This window comes from Podarcis erhardii, assembly GCF_964252035.2.
Source record: "Podarcis erhardii genome assembly, chromosome: 1".
NCBI lineage: Eukaryota > Metazoa > Chordata > Lepidosauria > Squamata > Lacertidae > Podarcis > Podarcis erhardii.
In genome coordinates, this window is record NC_138497.1 from 50,499,892 (window position 1) to 50,523,575 (window position 23,684).

Here is a 23,684-nt window from a genome sequence, read left to right on the forward strand (position 1 = left end):
TTTGTGAATTTCTTATGCTATGTGTGTGCAGAATCTTAGCAGATTTCACAAGAATCCTGCTTTTTCACTGCCAGCTGTCTTTGGTTTGATGGCAAGTTGACTTGGGAGATGGCTGGAGGAGGAGAGATTCTATTTTCTACAGATTACAGTTGACTTTGGGATCCCTTCTGTACAGTCCTACAGGAGTTTATAAACAGCAAAAGTTCTTACCAAAAGCACATTTTAAAGGCTACGCCCCTCATCCCTAAGGCAGCATAGGAGTTGCATCATGAATGACGACTTGGACCCTGATCTATATGTAGCATGCTAGATTAAATGTACCTGTGTTTTATAGCTTTCCAGAAGACACATTTCACAAAGACTGCAATCCTAAGCACCTTTGTTGTGAGGTCCCACTGAACTCAGTGGGATTTACTTTTGAGAAAATATGCTTACAGTTGCATAGTATGTGAGGAATGGCATTGAGAACCTTCTTTCCCCCTAGTAAATGCAATGAAAGACTATTAAGCAACAAGCTTATAAGCAATAAGCAACAGGCTTATCAAGCAACTAGTGAAGACAGACACACTGGAAAGTCATTTCAGGTCTTTAGTTTATTTTTCTAGCTGTTTGTTATAATATAGCAGAAAAACCACAATTCAAGACCATTGTCTTCAATAGATCTGACTGCTTTTGGCTATCACAAATTGATAAGGCTGAAAATGAAACAGGTGAGAATGTGATGCATTAAATGCACAAGCTCTGTGATATGGAGCTTATTTAAGTGAATGTATTCATTGCATTATTATATATAGTATTGAATAACTGAATTAATGTACTCATATTACACATCAATTCAAGTTGTTCCTAACATGTCAGCAGAGGCAGTTAAGCAGAGGTAGGTTTAAGACAGAGCGTTTGCATTTTGTAAGCAGTTTGCCACACAACTAAATAGGTAAAAGCTAGAGCAAGGTGTGCTTTTAAAAACCTTTCAATTTATACTGAATACTAAATTGAGGTTAAAGGTAGCAGCAAGGTACCAGGCTTTGCCAAGCTGTGCCCACTAGATGTAAAAACAAAAAACAACTTTCAGCAATGTTTTCAAACTTGCCTTATGTGAAAAAATGTGGTGTGTGTGTTTTTTTTATTAGGTTGTTCTGAAAGGGTTTCCTGTACAAGGAAGAGGGGACCTGTACAATGACATGTTAATGTTGCTATATTGCAAATAAGCAAGCTCAGGCTTTATTAGGATTTATACCCTATCTTTCAATAAATTATCAGGGTGCTGGCTTACAATAAATGTTATTAGCATGGGTTGTGGAGGGAGGAGAGCTGAGGCTGAGAGAGTGGCTTGCAACAATCTCCTAGCATGATGTCACCCATTATTAATAATCCATCCTGCCGATGTGATGGTGGCATGCTGCGAGAGACAGTGGTTTATATGACAACCCTCTAATGAAGTCCACTTTTAGCATCCCCATATTGCAGACTGCGTGAGAATTTTAACCAAGTGTGGGTCACGATCTCCACCTATCTGATGGGGGACTGAGTGAGAACGACCTGGCAGTGGTCTTTGTTGTTGAAACATGACTCGGATCCCGGTCTCAACTGCTCTATTACACAGTAAAGACATTCTACGTAGATAGCGGCGATGGCAAAGGAGAAGAGACGCTGTCAATTAACTGAGCACTTTAAAGGGAAAGTTCACAGTTAACTGACTGCCTGAATATTATATCCCTAAAAGGCTTTAAAGCTAAGCTGGCCTCCGGACTCGTTCTTCCCCCGTCTCTCTCCTTCCCTGTTGCTGGCCCCCGTTTTCCAGCCCTGCCAGCAAACGGTATATAACAACCTCGTTTAATGAACTTGTTATGTCAACCACACGCTTAGGTGGGGACGAGGCAGCATACTGTTAAGAATAAAAAGCTTGCATCGGGTTCTTATAGCTAAGAAAAACCTAGCTGAGCTGTCCATTCCCTCGTTCATATACGCGCAAAATAATACCAGGCGCATTTGTGCTTGTTTACCCGCAGTGTAAAACCGAAATCGAACTGAGGACTAGGGGAAGGGTGCTCCTCCTTGGGTTTTTATCTCTATGAAGCTAAGTCGTCCGAGGCTTCCGTCGCTGCCCCAAACTAAGATGGCAGCGGAAGCGCTGGAAGTTCTACTAAGGAGCTAAGGAAAGACCATCACTCAGCGAATTTGAGCGCCTGGTCACATGACTCCAGTGTAGGGAAATCGCCTCTTCCACCTGCTTCAGCAGATTCGACTGTCCCGGGTTTTCTCGCTAGGTTAAGGAAAAGGCAAGTGTGGTAACTCAGCTTTAAAGAGAGAGGGGGAACCTTGAGAGACGTCGGTCGCGACTGCAAGGAGAGTCATTATCGCTGCTCTCGCCAAGCGCGTCGAATCTGCTGCTTCGAAGGCGGAGCTTGGCTAGTGTGGCTAAAGAAAGATGGCGTCGGTCTGGGATGAAGCGGAGGTGAGGAGATGGGGGGACGGACGGATGAGGGCGCGGGGGGCGAAAGGGGACTCCGTGGTCTCGGTACTCCGTGGTTCGGCGGCAGAAGTTCCCCCGGTCGGGCCGCCCCGCGGCTTCCGCGGAAGGGTCCTGGGTGGGGGAGGAGGGCCCGGGCCCGAAGAGACGCGCTGCTTCTGGCCATGACTCTGTGTTTCTGCCTAGGATGGGATCGGCGAGGAGGTCCTCAAGATGTCCACGGAAGAGATCGTGCAGAGGACCCGCCTGCTGGACAGCGAAATCAAGGTGAGGTTGCGCTGGGCTGGCAGAGCCGGAGGCTCCAGGTTGCCATTGTCCCTTTTCAGTCTTTTCTGTATACGTAGTTCCTGTAACCGAGACACACACCCGGCTCGCCCTTCCCCTTAAGGCTGTTCTCGTCACCTAGCATACCTGTTCTTCGGCCTGCCTTTCGAGGCAAAATGCCCAGTCACTTAAGTGTGACTTAAGTCCCGGCTGCACTATACATTTAAAGCAGCATCATAGCGCTTTAAACAGACATGGCTTCCCTTGAAGAATCCTGGGAAGTGTAGTTAACAGTCCTGAGCATTCATTCCAGTAGCACCTTAAAGACCAACTAAGTCAGTTCTTGGTATGAGCTTTCGTGTGCATGCACACTTCTTCAGATACACACGAAAGCTCATACCAAGAACTGACTTAGTTGGTCTTTAAGGTGCTACTGGAAGGAATTTGTTTTGTTTTGACTGTGGCAGACCAACACGGCTACCTATCTGTAACTAGTCCTGAGCATTGTTAGGCCATCCCTATTTCCCTCACGGAACTACAATTCAGAATGGTCTAACAGTAAACCTGTCTTCCCAGGGAGCTCTGAGAATTGTAGCTCTGTGAGAAGAATTAGCTGAGAGTTGTTAGGAGACTGTTCCGTTTTCTTCTACTATGGCTAAATTATTTTTGCTGTTTCTTTTTTTCTCGGCAGATTTGTTTCCTTTTATTTTTTGTTTAGTTGTTCCTCTCTAGACTTGCATGAACATACTTACGTTGACGCTTGTTTTTTGAAGTAATGTCTTACTTGGAATTTACAGATCATGAAGAGTGAGGTGCTGAGAGTAACCCATGAGCTGCAAGCCATGAAAGATAAGATCAAAGAGAACAGTGAGAAGATAAAAGTAAACAAAACACTGCCATATCTTGTTTCCAATGTCATAGAGGTGAGTTTCTTATGCTAATAGTAAAATGGATGCTGCTAACAATGAATGTTTCTTATTTGTGCACATGAGACGATCCTTTGGTGCTTTAGAAGATGGCTTAAGATGGTAGTGCTAAACTGGTTCTGCAAAGAGAACAGGGATGGAGTCTGTGGAGAAAGCACTATAACAACTTGGCCTGTTAAAATATGTATGTTTGTTTTAAAACACATTATTTCTAATGTTGTCATTGCTGCAGAGTCCCTTTCATAGTTTTCACTAGCTCAGTTTGATTTCTTGATGCAACTTCTTGGCTAAAGTGCTAAATAAATTTATTAGGTAAACCCCACTGAAGACAATGGAACTTAACTTCCAAGTAAATATGAAGACAGTTGTCTCTCTCCCTGTGCTTTAATTTGCTAGTCTGAAAAATAGATAGTCATAAATGAATCAACTGCAAAGAGGACCTACATTTCTTGGCAAAGGCAGCAATCTGCAGTCTCCCTTTGCATTTCTAATGGGGACTACTTTTCATTTTAAAACTTAGGGGAAAATACTGAGACAACTTTTGGACACTGTTGTTGTTTAGTCGTTTAGTCGTGTCCGACTCTTCGTGACCCCATGGACCAGAGCATGCCAGGCACTTCTGTTTAGTTATTAGCTTATGTTTTGCAGTGAACCACCCTGGGAGCTGTTTGGCTAAAGGGTGATATAAATAAATGCTTAATAAATTAAATTGTGTCTTCCTATATTACACAATATTTCCTAGCTGTTGTGCAGTAGGCAAAACTACCTACTGACTTGTACCTACTGATTTCCCCTGCAAAGGAGTGATGGACCAAGATAATTCTGGAGGCCTCAAAGACTCTTTAATAGTTGTTGGATAACTTAGTGCTTCTTTCCATTGCTGTGTGTAATTATGATGTGATTAATTGTGGTATGCTTGCACTCCTGTTGGTCTCTTTCCACCTCTAGCTGCTGGATGTTGATCCCAATGACCAAGAGGAGGATGGAGCAAATATTGACCTTGATTCTCAAAGGAAGGGCAAGTGTGCTGTGATCAAGACCTCTACGCGTCAGGTGAGAACACCTTGTTGAGAGTGCTGTCATTTATACACACAAATATGAAGCTACCTTACACCATTTTAACTGGAGGTGCAAGGGATTGAATCTGGGATTTTGTCCATGCAAAAAAGTATTATTGTTTTATTATTTATTAAATTTGTTAGTCACTTTATTTTGCTTAGAGCAACCCAAAGCAGCTTACAACCAACCAACCAAACGGATCCATTGAACCCATTGAAAATAGCTATTGAATTATGCCCCCCCTCCACAAAACACTAAAGATCATGGTATAACGTTCCAAGAAAAGCTTACCTGGCATATCTTTTAAACCTGTTTTATTTCAGCAGGCATTTTTAAGCTACGGCTTTTTTTAGGTTTTAAGAGTGTATTTTAGATTTATTTGTTGTGCTGAGCATTTGGAGAACTGATGGCACCTAGGTCAAATCCAAATGTTAATACTTTGTTGCATTTTCTTCAACAGACTTATTTCCTGCCTGTGATTGGGTTGGTTGATGCTGAAAAACTGAAGCCTGGAGATCTTGTGGTGAGTAGTTTCTGCTCTGCGCAACCATAAGCAGCCATAAATACATACCTGGTTTGTTTTTCATGATATACTGTTGAGGGTAAAGGTAAAGGGATCCCTGACCATTAGGTCCAGTCGTGGCCGACTCTGGGGTTGCGGCGCTCATCTCACTTTATTGGCCGAGGGAGCCGGCGTACAGCTTCCGGGTCATGTGGCCAGCATGACTAAGCCGCTTCTGGCGAACCAGAGCAGTGCATGGAAACGCCGTTTACCTTCCCGCCAGAGCAGTACCTATTTATCTACTTGCACTTTGACGTGCTTTTGAACTGCTAGGTTGGCAGGAGCAGGGACCGAGCAATGAGAGCTCACCCCGTCGTGGGGATTCGAACCGCCGACCTTCTGATCGGCAAGTCTTAGGCTCTGTGGTTTAACCCACAGCGCTGGATAGTTTACCATAAATGAGGTATCCCTAATTGTCTTGAGAATTATTATGACATTTTAGTAAACTGCCACCCCAGGCAATATTTCTTAGCTGTTTGATTTAGTAGACTTCCCTTTTAATGCAGCTGAGGTATGTGTGAATGCTGTACAGCAGAGGTGGCTAACCCAGAAGTGGCCCTCCAAGAGTTTTTGTAGCTTATCAAGACCCCCACCTCCCCCCCAAAAGAGTATTCTGTTTAAAGAAATATTGGATACTTATGAACACTGAGATTCACTTCACAAAAGTACTGCTTGGTGTCTTATTACAGGGTTCTTGTTTACTCCTCTGATGCTGAATCTTGGTGCATACAAGAATTATTTTTCTTATGCCTCAGACTAGTGGTTATAACATGACTTATGATGACAAATATTCCTTTTCATGAATGTCTGTGGCTGTTTGCTTTTCGCAGTTTGGTAACTATTTTCTGCTTTAAAATAAAGACTAGTATCTTGATTGATTTCAAAATGGAGTTCAAAATTAAACCAGTGTAACAGTGCTTGTTGGTTCATCGAATGCCCAGAAATCGTAGCTCTAATGTTTAATTGACAGATTCTTGATGGATTTGCAACAATAACACGAGAGAATTTAAAAGGGGGGAGGGGGAGGGGCAGAGAGCATGAACTGAGTATGAAGATGTTGGTTTTGGAGTAAAGAAGACTAATTCCTGAAATTATATCTGTAGGGAGTGAACAAGGACTCTTACCTGATTCTGGAGACCCTGCCCACAGAATATGACTCACGAGTCAAAGCTATGGAGGTGGACGAGAGGCCTACAGAGCAGTACAGTGATATTGGGGGACTGGATAAACAGATCCAAGAGGTGAGAACAAGAGGCTGTGGGCGGGGGTGGGGAGCAGTCTTTTAAGCTGTAAGCCTGCAAGCAGGGATTGTCTTGTTTTTAATATGCCTACAGCATTGGATACATTTTAGGTGTTTTTTAAATAATAAATAATACCTGTCCTGGAGTGTGGATTAATGGGCAGCATGGTCCATAGTAGGGATTAATCGTCTCTTTCTGTCTTGGCAGCTGGTAGAAGCTATTGTCTTGCCAATGAATCATAAAGAAAAATTTGAAAACCTGGGTATCCAGCCTCCTAAAGGGGTCCTCATGTATGGACCTCCAGGAACAGGAAAGACACTTTTAGCAAGAGCGTGTGCTGCACAGACAAAGGTAAGATTTGATGTTTATTTCCCAAAGTCCAGGAACTGTCTTAGTATTGGGTGGGGGTCTGTGTGGTGATTCCACAGCAGTGTAGTCCATGCCCCAAATCCAAATCCTTTCATACTGCATTTGATTTGATGATTTTATTTCAATATTAGTTTTTTAAGTTGTTTTACTTTATGGAAGTGCATACTGTTAGGATGCAAAATACTGTATTTGCCTGGGATACCACACTTGTGCAGAACCCACAAGCCTGCTTATACTTTCCTTTTCTGCTACCCACTCTCTAGGCTACATTCTTGAAGCTGGCTGGCCCACAGCTGGTGCAGATGTTCATTGGAGATGGAGCCAAATTAGTGCGAGATGCCTTTGCATTAGCCAAGGAGAAAGCACCTTCTATCATCTTTATTGATGAACTTGATGCCATTGGCACAAAAAGGTAAGATCTTGGGACTGTATATGATCTGGAAATCATGCCAGGCTTCTTTGTGAAGCCAAATAAGACTGTAATGTACAAGTATTGATAGGATCGTTCCTGATTTCTGTAAGAATATATGTTAGATGAAAAGATGACTACTGAACTTTTGTGGTCCTAATTGAGATCCATGGTAGCTGTTGAAAAACCACCCTCCTTATAGGCTAGCTCCGTATACAGGCAACAGCAGATTTGCATGGGGTTTCGGTTCCTGACCCCTGTGTGCATCGGCGGAGCGTGCATAAGTCCATTTTGCCCCATCAGGCCCCCTTTTCCAGCCACTTCTAGGTTGCTGCATTCCTAGTCACACATCAATTGGTGGTTGCCTGTACATCAACTATAGCTGTTTTTGGACAGGAATAGTCTGGCCATAGTGATTCATACATTGCTATAATCAAGTCTTGAGGTTACCAATGTGCTCTGAATGGGGCTACCCTTGGGCCTGGTCTGGAAGCTCCAGCGGGGGCTAGACTGTTCATGGGGACAGTCTTCCACCAGCACAGAAGTCTGGTGTTCAAAAGCTTGCATTGGCTGCCTGTAAACTACGAGGTCAAGCTCAAGGTTCTTGTATCAACCTACAAGGGCCTTAGCAACTTGGATCCAGGAGACCTCAAGAACTGCCTAGTATCTCTGTCCATCAATGAAGTCTTTGGGGTAGTCACTGTTAGTGCTTCCCCATGGCTCAGATGCACAACTTGTATCCACCAGGAGCCATGTGTTTCGCATTTTGGGCCCAGTTTTGTGGAACTTCTTTCCATTTGAGGTCAGACAGGTCCCCTCCCTGTTGAACTTCCAGCACCTACTGACGATTGTTGTTACAGCAGGCATTTTAATTGAAGTCAGATGGAATTGTCCTAAATCATACCACTGTTTCCTATGTCAGCAGCATAGACCCAATCACCTATCTTCATTAGCCCATTGATACTGGCCCATTAACACTGGCACAATAACTAATAGTATGTTTACATGACACATGCAAAATCCATGCTTCTGAAGGTTCAAATGGTGGTTGTGCTACCAGACCATAGGGGAGTCATTTGCTTCACTGACTATGATGACATTGCAGTAACAATTAGATTTGGCTTATACTTGTATGGTGAACATGAATATAAGGTTTCTGCAAGGGATATGCTGTGTAACAAAAGTTGACTTTCTACCATGATTTCTTCCAGATTTGACAGTGAAAAGGCTGGTGATAGGGAAGTACAGAGGACCATGTTGGAATTGCTGAACCAACTTGATGGATTCCAACCTAACACACAAGTCAAGGTAACTTTCCTTTGCTTGAGGGTACGAGGTGGGGGTGCTGCAAGCAGAGATTACAGAGTGGCTTTCGAAGCCATTTTGATGAGAAAGATGTTAATAGGTTCACCTGCATCTCAGAGCACTAAAATCACTGTTCCTGGGTTCTCTCTTATCCAGGTGATTGCTGCGACTAACCGTGTGGATATCCTAGACCCTGCTCTACTCCGCTCAGGGCGTCTGGATCGTAAGATTGAGTTTCCAATGCCCAATGAGGAGGCTAGAGCCAGGATTATGCAGATCCATTCACGCAAGATGAATGTCAGGTATTAAAAAGGAATGAAGCCAGCTTGTGGAAATGGCTGGGTTGCGGGCAATAGTACTCTTCCTTTATTCTCCAGGCCCTGTCATAAGTAAACTATAGAGTGTTCTTGTCTTGGATTCAGTAGGAAGACAGGTTATGCTATTGGGCTTAAGAATCTTGACTTTCTCAGAGCTCAGTTCTGATCTTTATGGCTGTAAACACATGTTAGCGCTGGGTGGTACTTGCTGTAATCTCAGAAATCTAAGAGATAGCCAAGCAATATTTCCAGTGATCAAGTGGGGCTTTAGTACACCTCATTGCTTCTTTTCTTTCCCTATGACTTGTCAAATCAGAATAATTAATTCAAATTTAAATACAGTAAGTGTGCTTAATTTTATACAGAGGGCAGGTTTTTTGCTTTTTGTGGTGCAGAAATTAATTTTTATTACCGAATATGCACAGCCCTAGCTTTGATGTTGAAGCATTCTCGGGAAGTTTTTATGTGTCCTTTCCAGTTGAGCTCTTTTTTCCTTTTTAATTTTTAAAACATAATTTATTTCTCTGCAGCCCTGATGTGAATTATGAAGAGCTGGCTCGTTGCACAGATGACTTCAATGGGGCACAGTGCAAGGCTGTGTGTGTGGAAGCGGTAAGTAGATCTACCCCACCCCACCCCCAATGCTGCTTCCTTTGAGAAACTGTCCTCAGCAGCTGATGCTGAACTGGGGAGAGTGCCTTCAACACAAAAGAGTGGCAATTTTCTGTGATGCATTATTAGGGTTTTTTTCTGAGCCATCCTTTTTCTCTTTGGATCAGGGGATGATTGCCTTACGGCATGGAGCTACAGAGCTTACCCATGAAGATTACATGGAAGGAATCTTGGAAGTCCAGGCCAAGAAGAAAGCTAATCTACAATATTATGCCTGATTCTTGTACCTGAAGCTAATTATTCAGGCTTTGGCTGAGAAACCAGGATCAAGAGTTGGATCTGGAACTTTCTTACTTTCTATTACCTGATGGGCTAAAATAAAGCATTTGCTTTGACTAGGGCAGCTGTTATGTTGCTACACCTTGAAGAAAAAGAATTACCTTCGTGGAATGGTACCCTTGTGCATGTATGAGGCATATGTCTTCCTTTTAACCCCTTAAAAACACCAAAATTTGCACAAAGAACCCAAATTTGTCATTTGCTGTTTGTGTGATTGAATTCTTAAGCTTTTAAAAAATTACTCCTTCACCACAGCATTCCAGTTCCTGCTGATGTATGCTTACACCCCCTACAGAGCATTTAAACTGAAGGTACAGGTATACGAAAGTCCCCTAGAGGGTGTAAGGTTGCACCAATCAACCTGCTTATTCTCTGGAAGTAATTTTTATTTGAGGCAAAACTTGTCCCATACACACATTAGGCTTTGTGGACAGGAACAAGATCAACAGCTGGGATTACGAGGCCGGCTGCCAAATAAATGACATTCCTGTCTCCCTGTATCGTCAGCTGCATGACAGGGTTTCTCCAGCAGCTGTGGTTGTGTAGAAGTGCAGAAAATTAATGTCAGCCTCTCTTAATGAGATCCAAAAGGCTGAGAATCTCCAGCTTCTCACTGGACCCAAGCCTTTTAATTTAATGCCTCTTGAAACTTACAACTTCCATTTAAAAATCACACTTTCCATGAATACATTGACTTTAGCACTGAGTTATTAATTACATGCCACTTAAAAATACAATGTAAACAGCCCTCCAAAAAAGGCTTCTGTGTAGTCTTTTGAGGAGACAGAAAAGGAGTACAATGAGGAAAGACCAGTTCCTCCCCTTCAGCACCATTGTTGATGTTCCTGAGTTAGGCCCAGCTCTCGTTGTTCACGTGTGTACTGAGTCCATTTAATAAAAAGTGCTTCCTTTTCTGTTAGAAGAGGATGCTACCAAGCGGGCTGTCTTTTCAAGTTTCTGTGCTCATTATCCAAAATGGTAAAGTTCTACACTCAGCCTGGAAGGATTTGAAGCAGCTTGCAAATCTCATTTGCCTATTACAGCAGTTGCTATGACAACACCATTTCTAGGATGGGAGCCCTGGTCCACTTTCTTGCCTCAACCAGAAACCTGTTGTTTTGCTCTTTGTGTTACCTCAAGCAGGAATATCACACGTGACTAAATAACTTAATTAGGTTCAGCCACCCCTGCCATCCCCAAAAATGCTTTTCTGTATGCGTGTGAGTTATCTTGACACTAACTCAGGCCTGATGCCTTCGTGGAAGAATTCCTCAAGCACTGAAGTCTCATTTATTTGCTGCTTGCTCTAACTCCCTATGTGTTATCCCAGAAGTAACCTTTCATGAGCTACTGCTATACATATTTGGCTCCCAGAACTGGCATAGGTTAGATACTGTGTGGTCCAGAGGAAGAACTTGCTAATGTTCCTGTCTGAATGTCTATAAAGCCCCCACTTAAGCTGGTGTCAAAGGCTGAAGCAGTAGGCTGTGTTAAGCCTGTAACAGCATCAGGTCCCTGCTGCAGAAGAGAATCAGTAGGATAGCTCAGTTGGTTAGAGCGTGGTGCTGATAACACCAAGGTTGCGGGTTCAATCCCTATATGGGACAGCTGCATATTCAGGTTGGACTAGATGATCCTCAGGGTCCCTTCCAACTCTATGATTCTATGAATACTGAGACTGGCTGGATTTCCCTTTGGTCTTTACCTCTGACTGGTCCTCAAAGATTCTTGGAAATGGAGTTCCCTGGAGTCACAAGGACGCCAAAGGGAATTCACAGTGGCTTCTGCTCCTAGCAGAAATCTGATTTAGCTTAAATGGTACACAGATCCTACAGCAACACACCCTATTTAACAGAAAAGTTCCCTTTAGGCAAGCCAGGAATAAAGAATTAACCTGATTTGGTTGGTTGTATCAGACAGGCAGGCTGAAGAATCAAAGGAAGGGAGGGGTCCCCCCCGAGTCTTTGACATAGCAGCTGAATTCCTTCGTTTGTTTGCAGTGGGAACCTCCCTTCTTCATGAATTTCAGATGCCCCCACTATTGGCAGTAACACACTGCCGGACCTGGCCTGGCCTGTGCTTGCTAGAGTCCTTTGCTCCCTTCTCATCACACAGTACCATTTTCCTGTCTGGGTTTCTGTACGACAGTCCGGGGGCTATTGAGAGAGGGGGCCAATGTGCATAAGAATCCCGCCAGAAGCGTCAGTCCCAGGCCTCCCCAAGCACAGAACATGGACCAGCCATAGCCATGACTGATGTCCTCGGGTAACCCATAGACATAGCGAGGGTAACGAGACAGCTCAAAGTTTATCCCAGCCACACATGTGCAAAGGGAGATGATGCAGCAGGTACCTGAAAAAGAAGAGATAAAGATAAAGCCAGTGTTTCTCAGCTTCCTTGCAAAGGGCTGCCTCAAATCTGTAAAGCTCCCATTTTTTGTGACTTGAGGAATTTTGTTGTAGAAGGAAACAAACTTGCACAGCCTATTATCCACAGCATCTGAATCTCAGATTCATGGGCCTTTTCCTGCCCCTTTTCAGGCTACTGTCAGATCTGAACTATGCTTTCACATTTGTTTTGATCTCGCTTTTTGATCTCTACAGAGAAAAAAAATCTGTTTTGAATACCTTCTTCCTCAGCTGCTTTTCTCTCTAAAGGTTATGCTGCTCTTTTCATGTTGTACTGTACAAGGAAACAGAAAACCAGCTCCATTGGATGAGCAGGATATAAATTTATAAAATACATAAAAACCATTAGAGGGTTTCTGGCTTCACCTAAAACCAGTTAAATAAATAAAAATAAAAATACAATATTCTACTAGCACACCTATGAAGTAGCCAGTCACATAGCTACAAGCACAGCAGTGGGTATACAGAAGGGTGAGGAACTTTTTTCACCCTTACCAGTATTTGACAGATGGTCAGTGCCACCCACTGGTCAATCACATGCTACCACATGAATGACAGGTGGGTTGTCCCACCCATCTGTCACAATCCCTCATGGGGGTTTCCCAGGGTAGAACTGGTCCAAGAACTGGGTAAGTACCATTATCTGACACATGTTTTCACCCCCCCTCTTTTTTGTCATTTGAATGTTTTATCACACATTTTAAGTTCATTGAGACAGTCCAAACAATTATATCACCTGTTCCCTAGTTCTTGTCCTGTGAGCCCAGTCCCCCCCCCCCAAGGCTTCAATTCATTACATATAGGGCACAATACCAAATGCATTTCTTCAGAAAATGGCTCTCAGCCTACAAAGAAGAAAGAACTCTCACCTCCCATAAGGAAGAGCAGTCCAGCTACATATTGCATGAGCTCATGCTGTTTACAGCAGCCCAGCATACCAATGATCCACCCAAAGAGAATGATGGAAACTGCCATACCAATAAAGCCAGCTGTCATTCTCCGCAGATCTGAGGGGGTGTTGGTGCAAGGAAGAAAGAAGATGGAGAAAGAGGGAGAGAAAAGAGAGTCTGTGAAGAGTAATTTGGAGACTGCAGAGGAAATCAGAGGTGGAGGCTCACATTTGCACCAGTGATCCATGAATATGAGTGCTTCCATCTTTTGAAATCTTATAATCTATGGAAGCCGCCCAGAGTGGCTGGGGAAACCCAGCCAGATGGGTGGGGTACAAATAATAAATTATTATTAATAATATTATTATTATTAAGCATTTAAGAAGGCAAAGTCTCAGCGCTTCCTAAAAATATCATGCCTTTCTGTAAGAACCCCCAAGTCAAGAAAATAATCACTTTGGAAAATGAGCCAGATGGAAATTTGCCTTCTATATTTATTACAAGTGGTTTACACTGCGCTTTTATAGCTCTTTACAAGAAAGCACATAAAGAGGCAATCTCTTTGACTATCCATGCCATCAGGCTCCCACTCAGAAGCATGATGGGTTACACATACTGGTGATGTGGTGCTGTTACAGGAGCAAGCTAGGTTGCTATTAACATGTGTCCTCAAAGAAGTCTAGAAAAGTGTCCATGAAATTAGGCAATGAAGAGGAAAGGATAATCATTAGCATATGGCCTAGTGGGTTGGTGGGGCTTGACCAAGGAGCAGGAATGGCAGTGAAGAAAGGAAAGTAGTATTTCAAGTACAATATATGATACCACCAGAAAGGAAAGCTATATGGGGAACCAGCTGTTGAGTAGCAGTATTTAGCATTGTAAGGGGGTTCCCGTTTGGAGCACAAATGTAGGAAAGCCCTGAACAAAGCTATACAGAACTAAGGTTGTCTCGCTGGCCACCATGACTGTGTAGCTCAGAGGTCAGAATAACCTCCGAGCCAAACCACCACTCCAAGAATACCTTAACCGTGTTTTTGATTACATAAACTGATGGGAAAGGGACGAGACCTTAATTTGGGGCATAGATGACCTTTTGATCCCTTCTGGCTTTAGAAATATATGAGTAACAATCTCAAAGCAGTCCGTGTGTCCTTCAGCCAGGGGTGGGGCAAGCCACCCAGGGGGCAGGGCACGCTGCATGGAGTCTCTCCGCCGCCTCCCCCTCAGCTGTAGGGCAGCTGAGGGAGAGGTGGTGGATAGACGCAAGTCCCACACTGCCATTTTAGGCAACGTGGAGCCTGCAGACACCTAAGCCACTATGTCACTCCCACTCCCTGGCTTGGGCACGCTGCAGGCCCCTCAGTAAGTGCCGGCCCCCACGGTGTGGTGCCCAGTGTCAGCCACGTTTCATTACATTTGTTGACTGAACTAAAAAGTTTCATGAGCCTTTTAAAAAAACACCACCTCATATTTTTGTCATTTTGTCACACACATACACCCAGTGATGATACCCTTCCTCTGCCATTGCCTACATGACCATTTCAATTTTTTTAAGGATTGGCTGACTCAGATTCCGCCCCCCCCCCAAGCTATTTGTGGTAAACTTGCAATCCAATAGTAACATACGCAGCACCTCAGTTACATCAGCACCCAAAACATTGTTCCAGTGCATAGCTGCTCAGTTCAACTTCCTCTCACTTAGACTGGAATGGAGAACCTTTGCCAGCCTGAGAAAATGCTGGGAGAACTTCACACCAGCATTGGTTGGGTCCAACTGAAAGTAGATGTGGTGCAAGTGAGCAGGGTCAGAGTTGGTAGTGGGTAACACCATTTGTTCTTCCATTCAGCGCTCTCTCTCTCTCTCTCTCTCTCTCTCTCTCTCTCTCTCTCTCATTCACTCTCACACACACATTCTCTCAGTGTAACCATCCTGCCACCAGCTGCAGTTTTGCATGAAAAAAGCACCCTATTTTAGGAGGCTTTTTCCAAGCCTAACTGCAGTGTGGGAAGTGTTTTCAGCAGCTGTGACCCTCTACAAAACACTGCATTTAGGCTTCAAAAAAGCCCTCATATTGGAGCCAATAGCAGGTAAAATTCAAGGCTAAAATAAATGAATACAAGGCATGGTGGTCTTGGGTGGGCTCAGAAAGTATTTGTTTACTCCTGTGTATCAAAAAGACCATGTACATGGAAAGCTAATGTGTCAAGAAGAAGGCTCCTTGATATGCTAGCTTTCATGTGCATGATGCTTTCAACAGGAATATTCAAACGTGTGATTTACCCCACCTGCATTCTGAAGCAGTACAGTTCCAGGAGGTACATGTGATTCTCCTGAATTTTGATCAATTCTGGTAACAAAGATACAAAAGAACTATGTTCAGCGAGTGCTTTGGATACTCACGGAGGGCATGCCACTCATCCTGGCGGATAGTGTTGGTAATATTAACAGGCAAGTTGCGTGGCAGGGAAGATGAAGTGTAGTGATACTTCACAGATGTGCAACGCTGTATGACTCCTGAAAGAGAAAAAATGACAAACAGAAACACTATATATCTGACGTTAGGCTTTATTGACGTTGCTTTCCCTTTACTGCCTCCTAAACTATATTAGCCTTTCTTTAGTTTGTACTCATAATGCTAAGCCATCATTCAATGCAGGGCCAGATTTAGGTTTGATGAGGCCCTACGCTACTGAAGGTAATGGGGCCCTTTATATGTGATATTTTAGGGAGCAGGCAAGCAGGCAGCGGCCATTACTTACATCATAGGAGCCTACACAACACAAAACACTGTTGCTGTATGTGTTTTATTATTATTTTTTTATCTTATTTTTTGGAAATGTACATCCAGTTGTTTTTTCCTTTAAATTTTCGCCCCCCCCCCCAAGAGAGTGGGGCCCTAAGCTATAGCTTGTTTAGCTTATACGTAAATCCGGCACTGATTCAATGTGAACCATGTCACTTAATTTCACCTCTGCCACAAATTCAGTACAGAGTATTAGGCAAACCACTGATTCTCAACAAAAGCCCAGCATCTGCAATAAGGGAGCTACAATACAGATCCTATTTATAGTGTTGTAAGGATTGCAAAAAGATAATATACGTAAAGGACTTTTAATATTCAGACTTATAATGTATTGTGTTTACTACTATTATTATTATATATATTATTGTTATGTTTATTACTAATTATCACATTTCATTATTAAAGCACGGCATCAAATAATCAGCAGGACCTACAGTACTATACTCTTTTCTAGGTTGATGTTCTGGTTATAGTGGACAGGACAAGATTATTTCTACTATGGAAGAAACGCGGAGAAGCTTCAATGGGACCTGAAGTTTCTAAAAAAAAAACCAACAGGATGAAAACTGTGAAGAAAGAAATAGAATGAATATTGTGACTGTGGCCTTTTGAATCACTGTTCATAACCATCTCCACAATGTAATCCTTGAGTCCCTCCTCTTATATCACCCTTAAGTGGCCTTTCCAAATTAGTTTGTGCTATGGAATATTATAGAGCCAAACCAAAGAGTTATCAATTCATGATTTTATCATTACGATAACAGTGAATTACGTCTTTCAGATAGACCCCCAACTCAAGTCAGTTTCTGGTGTCTTCTATAGGCTCCCAGGGGATTCTGTTATCACTTGCTAGAGCTCTTTGAAGATTTGATTTAAATAACTGAACTTCTCTTTCCTGAATTTTCATTGTATTTATAATTAACTGCTTAGCCATAGGACAAGGCAAATATGTGCTTAAATGTCTTCTACCGATTTTCACCTGCTTTAGGAGATTAGGGAGTATCCGTTTCTTACCCTATCTTTATTGAAACATCAAATCCAAGGTAGTCTCTGCAAACCTACTTTTTATATTGGGGGGGGGGGAATATTGCTTTGTGACAAGCAGTTCTCTCTCTCTCTCTCTCTCTCTCTATATATATATATATATATATACATATTTAAAAACTCACTTTTGGGAGCTTGAAGGAAATTGTGAAAAAGAATAAACAGGGTTGCATTCTCCCCCCAGTGGTTAAAAAGCATATATATCATAGTTCAAACAGGTAAAAATTAATCCTTGCCAGTTTTTCACAAGTAGGAACTGTCACAGAAAATGGATGCATTGCATTTAAACAGCAGAAGTTTAAAAGATGGTTGCATCCATGCTCACCATGAATAAACTAAAGCTTTTAAAGAAATATACTTCAGTATTGCACAGCAGAATAGGAGACATTTATCTCCAGCTATAATGTAGTGGTAGATCACATGCCTTGCATACAGAAAATCCCGGGTTCAATCTCTGGAATCTCCAGTTTAAAATAAAGAGCTGGAATCAGGGAGGAAAAGCCTGGTGCCTGTGATCCTGGAGAACCACCACCAGCCAGAGTAGAAAACACCAGCCTAGCTAGACAAATAATATAAACTGGCCTATATGACCTCTTATATCTTCTCCTATAGTAGGGCCTGTTCATTAAGAAGCAAATAAAGATTCTCATGTCAGCTCAAGGGACCCAATCACAGAATATGCTTCCCACTGCATGATCCACTACTCCAGTCTTGTCTCCTTCATCCAAGCAGCCTCCAATGCAGGCAGATCATTCTTCCAGGTTTCTGCACCAAGTGCGAGTGGCTTTTTCATTTACTCCTGATGCAGAGATGCAACAAATTACCTGCCCTCAGAAGAGGCACATTCAGAAGAGTGACTCACATGCATACCTAGCAGGGCTACTCTGAAGAGAGATAATTCTCATTCTTACATGCCTTGGATGAGATCTAAGTTTCCTCTACTTGCCCCTGCAGCCCCACATGTGATCAAAATCTAGAGGGATCTTCCAGAACAGATGGAGATCTGGAGGGGGTAAAAAGAGAAATTGGAAGTCCTGTTGCACAAGTGCATTTCTATTGCACAAGTGGTCAGAAATCATTAGATGTTGATGTTTAGAAGTAAGCCTTTTCAAATGTAAGAATGAAGTATGCCTACAAGTTTATTGATTGATTTATTTTCAAGTGTCTGAGCCATCAGAAGTCTGGAGCACACTGCTCTAGTGACTATAAGTACATGATGAGACACACACATGAGCTCATTACTTTGAATAAGTATTGTTGTTTATAGAGGAACTGACATGGAAACGGAAGATAGGGAAAAGTTGAACTAAGAGACCAGAAGAAGTACAGTAATTTGCAGTGCAATACCATACATGACTATTCAGAAGTATACCCCAATGCAGTCAATGGGGCTTGGTTGCAGGTAAGGGAATATAGGATTGCAACCTGAAAAAATAAGGCTGTTTTCTTTTATGTGCAAATATATCCATACACAGAAAAATATGAATTATGGCAAATGATACAAGACTATGACTATGTATTGGGAATAGTTATTTTTGAAGGCATACTAGCCAGGAAGGATGCTGGCCCTCCAAGCCATAAGACAAAGGAACCCAGGAAGGCAATAATAATAATAATAATAATAATAATAATAATAATAATAATAATACTTTATTTATACCCCGCCCATTTGGGCGGCTTCCATAGAAACCAAAAATACAGTAAAATATCACACGTTAAAATCTTCCCTGAACAGGGCTGCCTTAAGATGTCTTCTGAGTGTCAGGTAGTTGTTTATCGCTTTGACATCTGATGGGAGGACGTTCCACGGGGCGGGCGCCACTACCGAGAAGGCCCTCTGCCTGGTTCCCTGTAGCTTTGCTTCTTGCAATGAGGGAACCGCCAGAAGGCCCTCGGCACTGGACCTCAGCGTCCGGGCAGAATGATGGGGGTGGAGACGCTCCTTCAGGTATACTGGACCGAGGCCGTTTAGGGCTATAAAGGTCAGCACCAACACTTTGAATTGTGCTCGGAAACGCACCATTTACGCCACAATCCAACACAAGGGCATGCGTAATCCCACTGAGTTTAATGGGTTTGCCCAAAACTAGCTCTGTCTTGGATTACAGCCCCATTGTCTGACATGAATTAACTTTTCATAAAAGAGAGAACATGCTGAAAACAGTGTTAGAGAACAAGCAACAGAGTTTGTTTTCAATCCTTCTGGAAATAACAGTGGGAGCAGAAGGCCTTTGGCCAAAGTGGAGGAGGGAGAATCAAAGAGATGTAAAACAGCATGATCCACGACAATACTAATTACTATAATGAAGTAAATGAACTGCTTTCAATATGGAAACATAAAAATGCAGAAGATGGATTCTAGTGAATTAAATGCAGGAAAGCAGCTGGTAATGTTACAATGGGTTCTATAAAGAGAATCTACATCTATATCTTAGACATGATACAGGATCAGAAACACCAGGTTAGCAAAATAATAATTATTTTATATAGCACCATTCATGGACATCAGGCTTCACAAAGAAGAGTTTTGACAGGTTCTCAACCCAATGACGCTCACAACCTAAAAAACATACTATGAAGCCTTAACAGAAGGGGCAAAACAGAGGTTAGGATAGGGCATGCTATTATTTTAATTACATGTTACACAATAGTCTATGAGTTGTTCCAAAGGCTTTCTGGAAATGATGAGTTTTGAGGAAAGACCTGAAGGAAGTAAAGGTGTTTTCAGGGGCAGTTCTAGGTGTAAGGGGCAGCAAGGGAGGAGATAGTTTATTGGTGTATATGTTCAAAGACTTTTAGAGCTAGAACTCTACCTCAAACCATCATCTTGCCATCTCTATATGTATCCTTAAATAATCACTGAGAAAGAGATTTCTCAACATGTAGGGTATAAAATGCATAAATACTTTTAAAACACCCCAGATGTTTCTCCAACAGGCTTTAATTGTATAACACTTAATTTCATTGTTACCAGTTTTAATGTGCAACATCTTTTACCCTTGTTGCTGTTTTTTTAAATTTGTAAGTATTGGTTGTAGAATATGTTTTTTGTCATTTTTTCTAAATTCATTGCTAATTGAACTTGTTACTGATTATGCTGTATGTCATTCTTTTAGCAGACGACTGAAATATATTTTTATTGAGTGATTTAACTATTTCCTATTGTGAGGTGGAAATGCCACAATCTCTGCTATTAGCAATTTATTCAACTGCCTGGAAGACTATACTTGAAATGTAAGGAAATGGGCTGAAGCATCTTGTGCTGCCAGCATCGGAATATTATATAGCTCATGTTTATTGGAAGCATGAGCTTCCATCCTGTTGCAATTTCCACAACTGTTACAGGTAAAGGAAATCCTATGGAAAAGGTGTGAGATTCAACCACTCTATTTCCAATGCAGCACAATGAAGACAACCATTGCCAAATTTTAGAAGGGTAAAGCAAGAGCTGCTTTCTATGTGCAGTTCCTGGGCATATGTCAGGAATGCCAGGTACATTTCTTAGCCTCTCATGGTGGAAAGTGGAACAACACAGAGCAGCCACAAAAAGATTTTGCCTGACAATCAAGAAATATACCTGACAGTGACCTGCAGCTGGATATGGTGGAGGCATGTGGCAGTAATGGCGCCCAGCATTCAGGTTTGTCACTCATATATAGACAATGCCACTTACAAGGCAACAGCCCTGGTTTCTGACACCACACTGCACGACTCCGGAATTGTGCATAGTGTCCCTGGAAAATGAAGGCATGTTTTCTTTTAGGACAATCCCATGTCCAAAGCAAGCTCTTCCTTGTGCATAAGGCACATCCCACCCTGGCCAAACAAATTACTGCTCTCACCCAGGTGGGTACAGCACCCCCTGCCCATTTATTTTTTTTAACTGTATGCACTGCATTTTGTTTGGCAGACCTGACCACCTTTGAGCAGGTGGAAGAATGCATTCCCAGGGAGAAATGAATGGGGATGGGCAGCTAGCTGATCACAGCTGTGAACAAGCATCACTTCCCCCAATGGCTGCAACCACAGAAACCTTGGCAGGCTGTACCCATGCCCAGCTGGTTCACCTGAGGTCTTCCAGAGGAACATATACAGGAGGTATCTTGCCCGGGTTATTCTCATGCATAAAGAGGGCATTGTGAGTGTTTGGGAAAGGACCCTAAGCCCTAGAGATCTAGGCCGGCAGAGAATCCAGTGGGAGACATGGAAATAACCACCATTTTAGGCAGCCTTGACTTGAGAAAATGCAATTGCCCCCCCCCTTCCCCCTTCCAGCTCCTGTTGAGCCCTCTTGCCACCATGGGAGGAGGAGAAGAAAGCCTGCAAGGCTCTGGGACACCTGGCGCTTGGCTAGAAATCTGTGAGGAGAGCGGGTGAGGAGGCTGCCCTGAGGCGGGGACTCGGCCCCACAGCCCCTAGGAGCTCAGCAGAGGAGAAGGTCCCTGGAGGCGTCTCCCTCCCTGGTCTGGGCGGGAAGGCAGCTCTGCAGACTCAGCACCCTGGACAGCAGCAGCAGCAGCAGCAGCACCCACCCCACCGACGCCCCTCAAAATGTTCCCTCGGCGGGAGCGAGCTCTCTCTCTCTCTCCCCCTCTCGCGTGCGCGCGCCCTCGACCCCCTCCAGCGCAGCCCCCCCCGCGACCTGTGGGGCGCGGCCGCCGCCCCCTCCCCGCGCACCTTTCTGGATGAGCTCCTCGCTGTCGGGCTCGAAGCCCGCGCGGTGGCAGCGCCGCCAGAGGCCGGAGACGGTGGAGTTGAAGCGGCGGCCGCAGTGCGATTCCAGCGCCAAAGCGGCGGCGGCGAGGGCGGCGGCCCCGGGGAGCAGCAGCGGCTGCGCTGCCGAGGGCGGCGGCGGCGGCGGCGGCGGGGTTTGCCCGGGGAGCAGGGCCCTGGGCGGGCGGGCTCGGAGCGGCAGGTGCGGGCTGGGCGCCGACATGGAGCCGGGCGGGTCGCTGTTGTTGTTGTTGCTGTTGCTGTGGGCGTTGCGCTTGTGGCCGTAGCCGCGGCAGCGCTCGCGGTGTCGCCGCGCGTCCGTCTCGTACCAGGAGTCGGTGCCGATGGCCACGGCCAGCAGCGCCAGGGCGGCGGCGGCCAGCAGCAGCCCGGAGCAACTCAGCGCCTGAGCCGCGGCCGCCATCTTCGCCGCCGCCGCCTCCTCCGAGTCGCGCCGCCCGCCACTGCTCCCCCTGCAGCCCGGCCGGGGGGCCGCAGCGCCAGCCAGCCAGCCTCGCTCGCTCGCTCCTCGCCTCCCGCGCTCTGCAGGAGGCCCTCGTGGCTGGCCAGGCCCGGCCGCCCCTCGAGCAGCGAGCGGGTCCAGCACGGGGAACCCGAGGGGAGGCGGCAGAGGGAGAAGCCTGGGGAGACTGCGGGGGGCAGCGGCAGCGCGTTCCTGGTTTGGGCTCTTCAAGAATTATTGCTGTTTATTTTGTTTGCAGTCTCAGGGCTCGGCTCTCCGGGTTCATTTTTCAAGCCGTCCTAGCCAATGCTTCCGTGCACGTTTATTTCTCGCGGGTCAAGCCCACGTCTTCCTTCAGGGAGGCCTACCTCTTTCTCTTCCTCCTGGCTGAAACGCCACAACAACCCTGTCAGGTAGGTTAGGCGGAGAGGCAGTGACTGGCCCAAGGCCACCCAGTGAAATTCGTGGCCCAGCAAGGGCTTGAATCATGGTCCCAATCCGACACTCTGGCCATTACACCACACTGGCACAAAGTGCATCTCTCCACCGCACCACCTGCCCTGGTAAGAGTTTCAAAGCAGTTGCTGAGGAATTAAAACACTTTCTATGCTGGGCATGTTTGCTGCTGTACTCCCCAGAGCAATCATGTGAAAGGAGAAAGATGGATACACATTCCTAATGGAGACACATGCCAGGAAACTGATGATCTGTGGCTCCTTGGCATTTCTGTTGTTTCAAGAGCAGGGAAAGGAACCTGTGGCCCTCCAGATGTTCCTTGATTACAATATCAATAATCCTTGATGCAAGTTGAAGGTGATGGGAATTGGAGACCTCCAAATATGGAAGGCTACAGGTTTCCTGGTCCTTGTTCTAGAGCAGGCATAGGCAAACTCAGCTCTCCAGATGTTTTGGGACTACAACTCCCATCTCTAGCTACCAGGACCAGTGGTCAGGGATGATGGGAGTTGTAGTCCCAAAACATCTGGAGAGCTGAGTTTGTCTATGCCTGCTCTAGAGCCACTCAGCTTTGGGCAAATTCCCTGACTAGGAAAATGAAAGAAATATGAAATGATCATACTTAGAGTCATGAGGGATTAGACCAGAGGCTGTTTCTTCTTGTTTCTTCCAACCATTGAGTAATGGCAGAGATGGATCTTTCCATGATTTGTCATTTTTTTCAGTGATATACATTCTGGAGTCCAATAAAAGGGTGAAAACATCTATGCTGATGAAGAAGAGGCCACACTCAGTTTTCTTTATTTCATCTCTACTGCCTCCAGGCCAAGTAGATCAATACAGATGAATGAGAAAATGCACAAGAGCTAGTGCAAAACAAAGACAGAAAGACAGAATTCTCTCTGCATTTCCTGAAGTGACAAATAGTGTGGAGAAATTAACTGTACTCCCCCCCCCCCGCCCCCAATCCTGTACGTAACACTGGGGTTGGCCTCTTCCCTTGGACCCTGAATGGCCACTTTAGGCAAAGCTT

The 23,684-nt window shown here is 44.4% G+C and overlaps 2 protein-coding genes across 3 annotated transcripts; one reads left to right on the plus strand and one right to left on the minus strand.

The window, feature by feature from the left end:
• The first annotated feature begins 2,148 nt into the window (after positions 1–2,148).
• On the plus strand, positions 2,149–10,058 carry PSMC3 (proteasome 26S subunit, ATPase 3). The gene is made up of 12 exons (XM_081856195.1): positions 2,149–2,455; positions 2,657–2,737; positions 3,532–3,657; positions 4,609–4,713; positions 5,180–5,242; positions 6,385–6,522; positions 6,730–6,873; positions 7,155–7,303; positions 8,512–8,608; positions 8,762–8,907; positions 9,453–9,534; positions 9,702–10,058. The coding sequence occupies exons 1-12, from the start codon at positions 2,429–2,431 to the stop codon at positions 9,810–9,812; spliced, it is 1,269 nt and encodes a 422-aa protein (XP_081712321.1). The 5' UTR covers positions 2,149–2,428; the 3' UTR covers positions 9,813–10,058.
• A 389-nt stretch (positions 10,059–10,447) lies between these two features.
• On the minus strand, positions 10,448–22,158 carry LOC309338870 (transmembrane protein 178B-like). 2 transcript variants are annotated; one of them, XM_081856373.1, is made up of 4 exons: positions 21,697–22,158; positions 15,573–15,686; positions 13,151–13,288; positions 10,448–12,225 (listed from the first exon to the last, which is right to left on the minus strand). In XM_081856373.1, exons 1-4 carry the CDS (start codon positions 22,154–22,156, stop codon positions 11,981–11,983), a joined length of 957 nt encoding a protein of 318 aa, XP_081712499.1. In that variant the 5' UTR covers positions 22,157–22,158; the 3' UTR covers positions 10,448–11,980. The 2 variants fall into 2 exon arrangements, with proteins under 2 accessions (XP_081712499.1, XP_081712500.1); XM_081856374.1 differs by lacking the exon at positions 13,151–13,288.
• Between the last annotated feature and the right edge of the window lie 1,526 nt (positions 22,159–23,684).